This window comes from Jatropha curcas, chromosome 3 (genome assembly GCF_041381405.1).
Source record: "Jatropha curcas cultivar XTBG-Jc1 chromosome 3, XTBG_Jcur_1.0, whole genome shotgun sequence".
NCBI classification, from domain to species: Eukaryota; Viridiplantae; Streptophyta; class Magnoliopsida; order Malpighiales; family Euphorbiaceae; genus Jatropha; species Jatropha curcas.
Window position 1 is genome coordinate 2,813,853 of NC_143153.1, and position 10,001 is coordinate 2,823,853.

A 10,001-nucleotide genomic window follows, 5' to 3' on the forward strand; every position below is an offset into this window, starting at 1 on the left:
TCATACAAAAATCAATTTTTTTATATAATTATCACCTCAATTTTGCGCTAAATTATAAAAACAGATCCAACTTATAGCCAAAAACAATAATTTTATCAGTTAAAAATCATTATTTACTTTTTGTTTGGGTTAAAAATTATTATTTTTTCCATAAGACAAAAAATAAATCTTTGGTTGGGCGGGAAAGAAAAGGGGAATATTGGGGTGAGAGAGGCTCGAACTCTCGACCTCAGGATCACTCGTTTGCTATGAGACCTACGCGCTAGCCAACTGCGCCACCACCCCACTGTTGGTAAGTTGTGTGCTATCATACATATAACGTTACAACAACAAAAATGAAGTGCATTCCCCCGTCGGTTTAGAAACAAACCCTAGTCCATTCCCTCCTTTCTCGTTCCCTCTCTTCTCTGTCTCTGTTTCTCTCCGGAGTCGAGTTACAACCATAGTCTTGTACAAAGACTGAGTCTGTAATGGATTCAGACGAGGGGAAGCTGTTTATTGGGGGAATAGCATGGGACACCACAGAAGACACTCTCAGAGACCACTTTAGCCAGTACGGAGATGTCTCCCAGGTTGTAATAATGCGTGACAAGACCACTGGTCGACCTCGTGGTTTTGGCTTCGTTGTATTCTCCGATCCCTCGATTCTCGATCGAGTACTGCAGGATAAGCATACCATTGATGGCCGTACCGTAATGCCCTTCCTTTTCTTATTTATTTACACTCAATCTCAATTTTATTGTTTCTGGGTTTCCTTTTTTTCCTTTTGTCTGTTCTCTTGGGTGAATAACTAGTTTTGAACCATTAGTGATACTATCTGTTTCTCATATAAGGTACGTTGGGATATTTGCTTTGTAATGTTTTTTATGGGTGATTATTTGTTTTCTGTTTAGTGTTATTAATGGGTTTTTGTTATTTCATGGTATGGTTTAATGGAACTATGGTGCTTCAATTCTTAATCGGTTTTCTGATTCAATCGTTGTGGAAAATTGTGGGCACCCCATTCATAGTTGAATTGCCAGGCGTAGCCTTTAATTGATTACTCACAGTTGTTTTGAGGGGTTTGAATGATTTTTTTTTTTTCTTATCCTGGCTCCAATGTTTGCAGCAGGGGCCTTAGATAGTTCGCTGGAAGCTTAATAGGGTCACACTTGCTTTTGTAGTCCCCCGCTCAAGTGTTTTTTGGTTGCTCATTTATTTTACTAAAGAGGCCATAGGATATTCAAACCATTGATTTATATTATCATCAATGATTATGGGTTCACATAAAGATTCTTCTTCTTGAGCATGCTACTTAATTATTAATATCTTTTGGATTGCTTTCTAAAACAAATTGTGTGTGATTTATTGTATTGCTTGAATTTCTATAGTTTTCTTGGTGTATTACCAAAATTTCAAGACTAGAAGTCTGACATCCATGAATTTGGCTTGGATAACTGTTGTTTATCCCATCTTCTGTAAAGAACAACTTTTTAGTGTTCGCCATCATGTTCATGTTTAATAACTTCATGCATGCACACACGCTTGAATGTATTTCTTCAGTAGTTTAAATATATGCTTTGACAACACAGGTAGAGGCTAAAAGAGCTTTATCAAGAGAAGAACAGCAGACCTCCTCTAGACCTGGTAATCTTAATGCTGGTAGAGGCACTGGTGGTGGTGGAAATTTTAAGACCAAAAAAATATTTGTTGGTGGTTTACCATCAACACTGACAGAAGATGGTTTCCGGCAATACTTTGAAAGCTATGGTCATGTAACTGATGTGGTAATAATGTTTGACCAGCATACTCAGAGGCCTCGTGGCTTTGGATTTATCACCTTTGACGCTGAGGAGGCAGTTGATAGAGTACTTCACAAGGTATTCCATGAACTGAATGGTAAACTTGTAGAGGTGAAACGAGCGCTCCCAAAAGATGCAAATCCAGGTGGTGGGGGCCGTGGTGGGGGCTATCAGGGTTATAGTGGCTCTAGTGCTACTTCAAATTTAGTTGATGGTCGGATGGACGGAAACAGATACATGCAGACCCAGACTTCTGGGGGTGGGTATCCACCTTATTCTGGTTATGGTGCGCCAAGTTATGGTTATGGGGCAACAAACAGCGGAGTTGGTTATGGTGGTTACAGTAGTTATGGGGTTAGTGGCTATGGAGGTGGGAATACTGGATTTGCAGCTCCAACAGGGGCATATGGCATGCCTGGTAACCTGAAAAATAGTTGGGGTAGCCAAGTTCCTTCTAATTATGCTGCTTCAGGTTATGGTGCAAATGCAAGTTATGGGGCCACAACTCCATGGAGTGCATCTGGTGGTGGCAATTCTGCTTCAGCTAATATGGGCCAATCCCCAGGTGGAACTCCTGGGTATGGTGGCTATGGTTATGGCAATTATGGTGGAAATGATGGTCCTTATTCTGCTGGATATGGAACAGCCGGTGGGCGCACTGGAAATGCCCAAAATAACAGTGCTGGCACCGGAGCTGCTGGGGGAGAACAACAGGGGAGTGGAGGTGGCTACCCAAGTGGTGGCTATGGTGATACAAATGGAAATTCAGGATATGGAAATGAAGCCTGGAGGTCTGATCCTTCGCAAGCATCAGGTGGTTACGGCAGTGGGTATGGTACAAGGCAGGCACCACAGCAGTGACTGGTGATGCCTTTAGTTTTGCAGGAATTCATACTCAGGCATCTATTCATATTTCAGTGATGAAGAACGAGGACATGACGGCAGCAAATCCTGGGAATGGTTGGACTGCTTGAAACCTCAGTTGTAGTTTGCAGTAGTTTTCTGCTAGTATATAATGGCTAGTAGTTTCAAGTAGTGGCAATATTTCTTATCTATTAGTCACAATTGTTAACTTAAAGATTTTTTCTTCTTTTTTTTTATCTTTTTCTTCTTCCTCTCTCTACTGTTTAGAGCTGGAGTAGTGTTATAAGCATTTCCTATTATTATTGAATGTTGGTTGTGTTGGTATTTGACTATTGATTGTTTATTGGTTAATATATTATCATCTGCTAGAATCTCATGGTCTCTTAAATATATTTTTACATAAGCAAGTTGCTTTTACTAGCAGCACAACAGAGCTGCTAAGTTTGTAGTGAAGCTTCGTGAGCTTCGCTACAATTTGATGGATCTAGCGGTACTAGTATTTATCACTAACTAGTCTAGTGGAACTAGCATTTGTCACTAAATAGCCTAGTGGTACTAGCATTTATCACTAACTATAGGTTGTAGCAGTAATTGTAGCGGTAATAGAATATTGTGGATGGAAATAATCATTTTCTTTCCTGTATTTGACCTTTTTGTACAGGAGAGTCTCAGCTCTAGCATGCAACTGAGCTTGGACAAGGACTGCATTTAAACTGAGCTTGGTTGATGATGATTTGTTCACTTGATATTTAACGCAGATTATGGATTGGGGCAAGAGTCATCCCATTCTGCATAAGTGGTAAATAACGCAGATTATGGAGTGGGGAAGGAGTCCTCGGATTCTGCATATGTGGTATGTGTAGAAGTTGAAGTGTGGCAAAAATTTTCTGATTTTCCTTCCTATTTCCGTTTGTTCTTTTATTTTTTCATTTGGTGTTAACTACATGGAGTTGAAGGAGATGAATTGAGCATGCAGGCCTATTTTGAGAGATTAAAAGCATTTAAAACATTGGTGAAAGATGATTTTATGATGTCTTTAGTTAGCCGATGCTGTTATCATTCATCTTGTTCTTCTGTTTTGAATATCTGCTAACAGTTCAATCTCTAGAATTGATGGTACTTACCAAGTGCATCTCCTGGCGGAAAGATTGTACCTTGCATTTCGTTTCTCTTCCCCTACAGTTTCGCACTTAGCCACCAATTTCTCCTCTGTATTAATGATTAATTTATTTGCTTGTTATTCTGTAATATCTTCTGTTCTTGATATTGACTTCATGGGGTTAGTTTAGGCATTTATGAACTAAAGTGTTTGACCTTTTTTTTTTTTTTTTATCTTGATACTGGACATTTTATCTTGACAGTGGATATATATTTCTTTTGAGAAAAACAATTATTTTAAATATTTTTAGAATATTAATCAAATAGGTAACAGTATCGAATACCTGAGTCCTCCAACTTGAATCCAATTAAAACCCGATATGGATAGTAAAAATACCAAATCCATCAAAATTGGTTCATCAAAATCGGTTCAGATCTGATTTGATATCCATCGAATCGGGTAAAACTGTCTATCTTGAGTTGAGATAAAGAAGATGATGCCTGCACCTAAATGTTTTATTCCTATTGAATGATGCAAAGATTACGGTCTTGTGACTATTGACAAGAATAAAAATGCAAGCTTTTCGGTTAAAGCGGAAGCTGGTAGTTACAAAGTCGGAGATTTGGGCTGCGAACTTGGATGGATGGCTCATTCCAACGTATTTCAATTTATAAAGAAAGTTAAAAAATAATTTAGCTGAACCTTTATTGATTTTTAATTAAATATGAAATGTTAAGTTTGTAATTATTCTAAATAAAATATGAAAAGACAATTTTGATTAATTAGTCGATTTTGAATTCTTAATTAAATATAGAAATACAATTTTATTCAATTTTGAATTGAATAATCAAATGTGGGAAGTAACTTTTGATTGATTCTCAAAATATGCAAAATCGAAACTAAAATCCTAAAAATAACTTTTTTTCATGTTTTAGCAATTTGATATTATAAAATTTGTTATGAGAATTATTTTAATATGGATTATGTTTGTATGAATGATAAAAATTTTGATCATCATAATATATATATATATATAAAATAAAAACTGTCCTTTCAACAGATACAACTGAAAAACAAAACAAAAACAAAGACATGACTAACACTCCACCCCACATTGTTTAAGAATAGGGCCAGTTTGTTTGGGCAAGAAGGGATCAATTCTCACCCAAACAAGTGAGAAAATTGATGCAAGAAGGATAGACCATAATACTACAATGGTGGGAGTTCTGTTTTGTCTTCCCATCAAACCTTTTAGGAAAGGATAGAGATGAACAATGACCCAGAATGCGAAAAATAGCTTCCCAAATAATGGACCCCAAGAGCCATAGCCATTGTTGATTGCATCAGAAACTCCTGCAACAACTCCAACCATGTTCAGAATAATTAGAGTAGTTGGTGGGATTAAAAGGGTTGTCCATTTGAATAGGTAAAGCTCTCCGAACTCTGCATCATCTGCTGCTTTCGCCGTGACTGTAAAATTTGTGTCAACTCCGGCAAGAACCTTCAGAAGGCCTTGGAATACTGCAAAAAGATGAGCTGACACGCCACCAATGACCCAGAATTGCTCGTTACGCCACCAATCCTCAATGCTTACTCCGCTCCATCGAAGCTCTAAAATGCCTGTTGCTATTATGGAGAGGAAAAGTGCCAAGAACCATACACTAGCCAAATTGGTAAGCTGCAAGAGATAGATAAATTGAAATTATAATGGATTTTATATTTCAAGAAAAATGGCGTGGAAAATGATTACTTACTGTAGGAATTATGAATTTTCCTGTTAAAAGGCAAACGGCTGGAATAGTACAGTATGCAAGTAAAGGAATGGAAGTGAAAGGATAGACGATGGTGTTAATATAAGCAAGCCTCTCTAGCCATTTCAACTTTCCTCCATAGCCATACCACAATGGACAATGGCGACTGAGGAAAATTTCGACAGAGCCAAGAGCCCATCGAAGAACTTGATGAAGACGATCTGATAGATTAATAGGAGCTGATCCTTTAAAAGCTGCTCTCTTCGGACTACAGTAAATTGATCTCCATCCTCTACAATGCATTTTGAAACCTGTCAAAATATCTTCTGTAACTGAACCATAAATCCATCCAACCTCTTTGCCCCATTCTGTTTTCTCTTCATAACCACAACTTATAACATGAATGGCTTCTTTAATGAGTGTTGAAGGATTAGTTCCTTCTGGCAATCCTCCTTCTTCCATAAGAGTGGAGGCAATAAATACAGGTGATTGCCCAAATCTTTTCTCGAAATTTTTCTGTGACATAAGTGATGATTTTTCCAACTCTTCATATCCTTCAAGCCCTTCTTCAATCTCTTCAAGTTCAAATACTGCTCCTGATGACCCTTTCCTCGTATACTTGTTACCCATCATTTTCTTTTTCCTGGCAAGTAATCCACCAAGCAGACCTGTATGCCCTTTCTTCTTAGATTTCGACTTCCTTGACCCGCTACAGCAACAGCAGCACCATGAAGGCAAGCAATCACATGTCATCTTAGGCCTTTTCTCAGACACCGGTGGATCATAGCCGTACAAGGCCTGCCTGTTGAAGACACAACCAGTACCCACATATACTGGTCCTTGAACCCCATCTAATCCTTTCATGTTAATCTATATATAATCAAAGCAAAATTAAAGTTCAAAAAAAATTGAATTGTACAAGTTAAGGGAAAAAAAAATGCTTGTGATGGTCAACTACTCTAACTTACATCAAAGAAGACAGTGTTGCGATTAGCATATCTGTCATGGCGATCGATACCATCGAATCTCTGAGGAAACTGGACATAACAGAGCTTCTTTCCTAGCTGGGGATCCATTAAAAAGCACATGGCTTCCCTTGCAGCTTTGCTGTTGTTAAGGTAATGATCACAATCCAAGTTCAACATGAAAGGTGCATTGGTGAGCACTGCAGAAACTCGGATCTAGTGTTGACACAGAGGAAGTATAATTAATTATGAAACTAGCCATTTGAATCTCATATATAGGAATCTGCAAAAGAGAATCTGAAAGTGAGCTACTTACTAGAGCATTCATGGCACCTGCTTTCTTGTGGTGATCATAACCTGGTCGCTTCTCACGAGAAACATATACAAGCCGAGGAAGCTCCTTACCTTCCACATCAAGGGCACCTTCACTCCCAAGATACACCTGCAAAGAGAAAGTACAGTTTTGAGTTGCACTTGCCATGGAAGAAGATTAATTTCATCAAATTTCAGATTATAAGTAAACCTGAATCATGCCAGGATGATCTCTTGTGTTATTTCCAGGCCATGGTGTACCATCCTGCATCACCCATCCTTCTTCTGGTTTCTTTTGAGCCTTTGCCACTAATGAATTAATCTTCACCTTGAATTCTTCATATTCTCTCTATAGTACCAAAAAATTATTCTGTTAATTCAAAGGATCAAGAACATACAAAGTAAAGATTGTAGAAAAGAAAATTTGATTGCTTACTTTCATAGCTCTACGCTCCTTGACAAAGTTGGGATGCACTTTATCTTTCAAGTAGTCTATTTTCTGAGAGAAGTAGAATTCAGGAGCCCTTGGCTCAATGTTATGTTTCTTGCAAAATGGCACCCATCTCCTTGCAAACTCAGCAGTTTCTGCTAATGTATCGAAAAGGAGCATCGAAGCACCATCATCCGATACATAGCAGCTGACCTTGTTGACAGGATAATCAACAGCCAAGATGGAAAGCACTGTATTTGCAGTTATGATTGGTGGTTCCTTGAGAGGATCCACAGTGCTGACAAAAAAATCAACAGGAGCCAAACGGTTAGGCTCTCCCTCACGCTCAAACCTCATAGAAAGGCGATCAAGATAAGTTTCGCGCTCAATGGGGAACCATTTGGGAAATTGGTCAAGTATCCAAGAAAAGGCAAACCATATTTCACAAATAACAGATACTAGCCATAATGGGTAAGCATCCAAAGCTGGAGTTAAAACTCGAAAACGGAGAAAGAAGGCCAAAACAACAAGTCTAATCACAATGACAATGCGATATGGATTGATTTTACTAGAGGAAATAGGGATTTTTCGCCATAGAGGTTGTCTAGCTTCAGCCATACTGCATAAAGAAGAATTTATTAGTAGCATGGAGTCAAGCATTCAAAGGAGAGATCACTTTAACCACGCAAAAAACACTTACAGATACTCATCTTCTTCTCCTCCGTCATCTTTGTTTACTAAACCTCTCTTTTCTTGCCGGACTTTCCATTTCTCCACTCTTTCCTTCCATTCTGCATTACTATACATCTCTCTTTCTGCCTCAATATCCTTACCTGCCACTACAAGAAATCTCAGAGATTAAAATTGTTTATTCCAAATGTAAAATTCTCAATTAGTTCATTATCATTCTTCTTACCACTTCCTGCATAAGAAAATGAAGTATGCAATTGCTTTTGATTATAGTCCCCATTTTCCTGCAAAATTCACCACTCCGGCCATTAGAGATTGATCTTTCCTATTCTTTTATAAGAGGACTAGTAATATATATATATATATATATATATATATATATATATATATATAAGAAATGATCAACCAAGTAATTCATAATTAATCCTACTACCGATTGAGCAAAGACATTTTTGCTATCTGGGTCGTCATGGTGCTGCTTAATCTGAAATTCATCATCAAAATCATCTGCTTCGATATCATCATCATCATCTCCAGCAACTCTAGGACAACCTGCACCAATAGAAACCTTAGTTAATAATTAATATCGTCACATGTAATAATAAAAGAAACTCAAAATGCAGTTACAATAGGTTCAAAAGAAGCAATATATTAGTAAAATTAAAACCTTTATGACGCTTATAGCGAGTGTTGCACTGAGGACAACACTGGTTCCCTTCACTTCTCTCATACTCATAACAAGGCCTACAAACAGGAAACTCGCAAACATGACAAGCAAGAAACACCTGTCCATCTTCCTTGACTCCAATCTCATCCCCACAAACTCTGCATACTTTCGACGTTGCAGACTGGCGAGTTGCCGGCCGGTGCTGCTAACACATTACACCATTCAATGAAAATATTCATTTTGCATATTACTATGAAAGAATTAAGTCAAAGAAAGTCAATTAGTACCTCTTCGTAGTCCTGTAAAGGATGTGAACCGCCGGTGGCGAGGCCAGCCATGGTGAATGAGCTAGACCACACAGCAAGCAAAAAGAAAGTAAACAAGGAAAGAAGATGGTGAGAGGAGAGAAGAGGATAGATGGGTTATTAAAAGAATGGTCGAGGAGGGAGTAAAAGATAATCATTGTTAATGTGTGTAGTATTGTGTACCAAACTATAAGATGAGAAGTCATGGTTTTGAGTCCAAGAGACGTTAACTACTTACTGGTTGTGGGGAGCCATAGGTAGGAGAAGGAAAAAGAGAGATTGCTTCTTCTGGTTTGAGCTGCCATTGGCTTACTTAGACTCAAAGGCGCTGAGAAGCTGACACTAACCTCTCAGTTACCTAACAATGCATCAATACAAAGAACGTACAGGTTTCCTGCATGTGTGGCGTACCCCATTACTCCTTAAAATTAAATACCGTCAAAAAATTTATATCTATATCTATATATATATATATATTTAGTTGATCTTCTATTAATAAATAATTTAGGTGTCTTTTTCATTAAAAAAATATTTAATGTTGACTGATTTTTCTGAATATTGCAACCAGTAGAAAATTCAGAAGGAAATATTTGTCAGAATTTGAGAGTAAAGTGTAAAAAAATGGATTTGCATATAAAAAAATTAGTACTCTCTAGTGTGTAAATATATATGTTATTTGTATGATTTGTTTGTAACTGGTAGTAAACAATTTTCTTGTTAAAGTTAGAGACATGTAGTAAAAGAAGAAAAGGAAAGAAAGAGGGCAAAATGCAGATGCGTTGGGTATTGGAATTATTTGGTCAAGTGATTTTGATTACAAATTTACATGTCAAATTATATACCCCAATTGATTTGTTAATTGTAGTTTCTACCCCTCTTTAGGTCTCCCTGGATTTTGATACCCCAATTGACTCTTCATCTCTCTGGCTAGCTAAGAAAAATCTCAAAATATTCAAAAATAATAATTAATATATATATAAAAAAAAAATAGGAACATTAATTGACATCATTACATGAAAACCTGCCAAACCAAACAATGTATTATCCTCATTCTTCCTAATTTTATTACTTTTTTTTCACTGAATTTTTATATATATGCTTATGTCTGAAGATCAAGTAATGCCTGAAGATCAAGTG

General features: G+C 37.4%; 2 protein-coding genes and 1 non-coding gene across 4 annotated transcripts; 1 reads left to right on the top strand and 2 right to left on the bottom strand.

The window, feature by feature from the left end:
* Window positions 1-200: 200 nt before the first annotated feature.
* TRNAM-CAU (transfer RNA methionine (anticodon CAU)) lies at window positions 201-285 on the bottom strand. Its single transcript is given in 2 exon segments — window positions 201-236; window positions 248-285. It is a non-coding gene; the product is annotated as a tRNA-Met (tRNA).
* Window positions 286-366: 81 nt separating this feature from the next.
* LOC105644493 (heterogeneous nuclear ribonucleoprotein 1) lies at window positions 367-3,016 on the top strand. The gene is made up of 2 exons (XM_012229867.4): window positions 367-692; window positions 1,572-3,016. Exons 1-2 carry the CDS (start codon window positions 471-473, stop codon window positions 2,640-2,642), a joined length of 1,293 nt encoding a protein of 430 aa, XP_012085257.1. The 5' UTR covers window positions 367-470; the 3' UTR covers window positions 2,643-3,016.
* A 1,724-nt stretch (window positions 3,017-4,740) lies between these two features.
* On the bottom strand, window positions 4,741-9,006 carry CESA4 (cellulose synthase A4). 2 transcript variants are annotated; one of them, XM_012229866.4, is made up of 11 exons: window positions 8,847-9,006; window positions 8,560-8,761; window positions 8,326-8,444; window positions 8,119-8,176; window positions 7,903-8,041; window positions 7,209-7,821; window positions 6,984-7,121; window positions 6,777-6,902; window positions 6,464-6,676; window positions 5,499-6,365; window positions 4,741-5,422 (listed from the first exon to the last, which is right to left on the bottom strand). In XM_012229866.4, the coding sequence occupies exons 1-11, from the start codon at window positions 8,895-8,897 to the stop codon at window positions 4,841-4,843; spliced, it is 3,108 nt and encodes a 1,035-aa protein (XP_012085256.1). In that variant the 5' UTR covers window positions 8,898-9,006; the 3' UTR covers window positions 4,741-4,840. The 2 variants fall into 2 exon arrangements, with proteins under 2 accessions (XP_012085256.1, XP_012085255.1); XM_012229865.4 differs by having other exon boundaries at window positions 8,560-8,764; window positions 8,847-8,991.
* Window positions 9,007-10,001: the final 995 nt, after the last annotated feature.

Excerpts from the sequence above, each read along its gene's own strand:
- CESA4 (XM_012229865.4), bottom strand. The coding sequence starts at position 8,897 with ATGGCTGGCCTCGCCACCGGCGGTTCACATCCTTTACAGGACTACGAA. Across the intron at positions 8,765-8,846 it reads CTTTACAGGACTACGAAGAG|CAGCACCGGCCGGCAACTCG; the intron begins GTACTAATTGAC and ends GTAATGTGTTAG. Across the intron at positions 6,366-6,463 it reads GCAACACTGTCTTCTTTGAT|ATTAACATGAAAGGATTAGA; the intron begins GTAAGTTAGAGT and ends GATTATATATAG.
- LOC105644493 (XM_012229867.4), top strand. The coding sequence starts at position 471 with ATGGATTCAGACGAGGGGAAGCTGTTTATTGGGGGAATAGCATGGGAC. Across the intron at positions 693-1,571 it reads ATACCATTGATGGCCGTACC|GTAGAGGCTAAAAGAGCTTT; the intron begins GTAATGCCCTTC and ends TTGACAACACAG.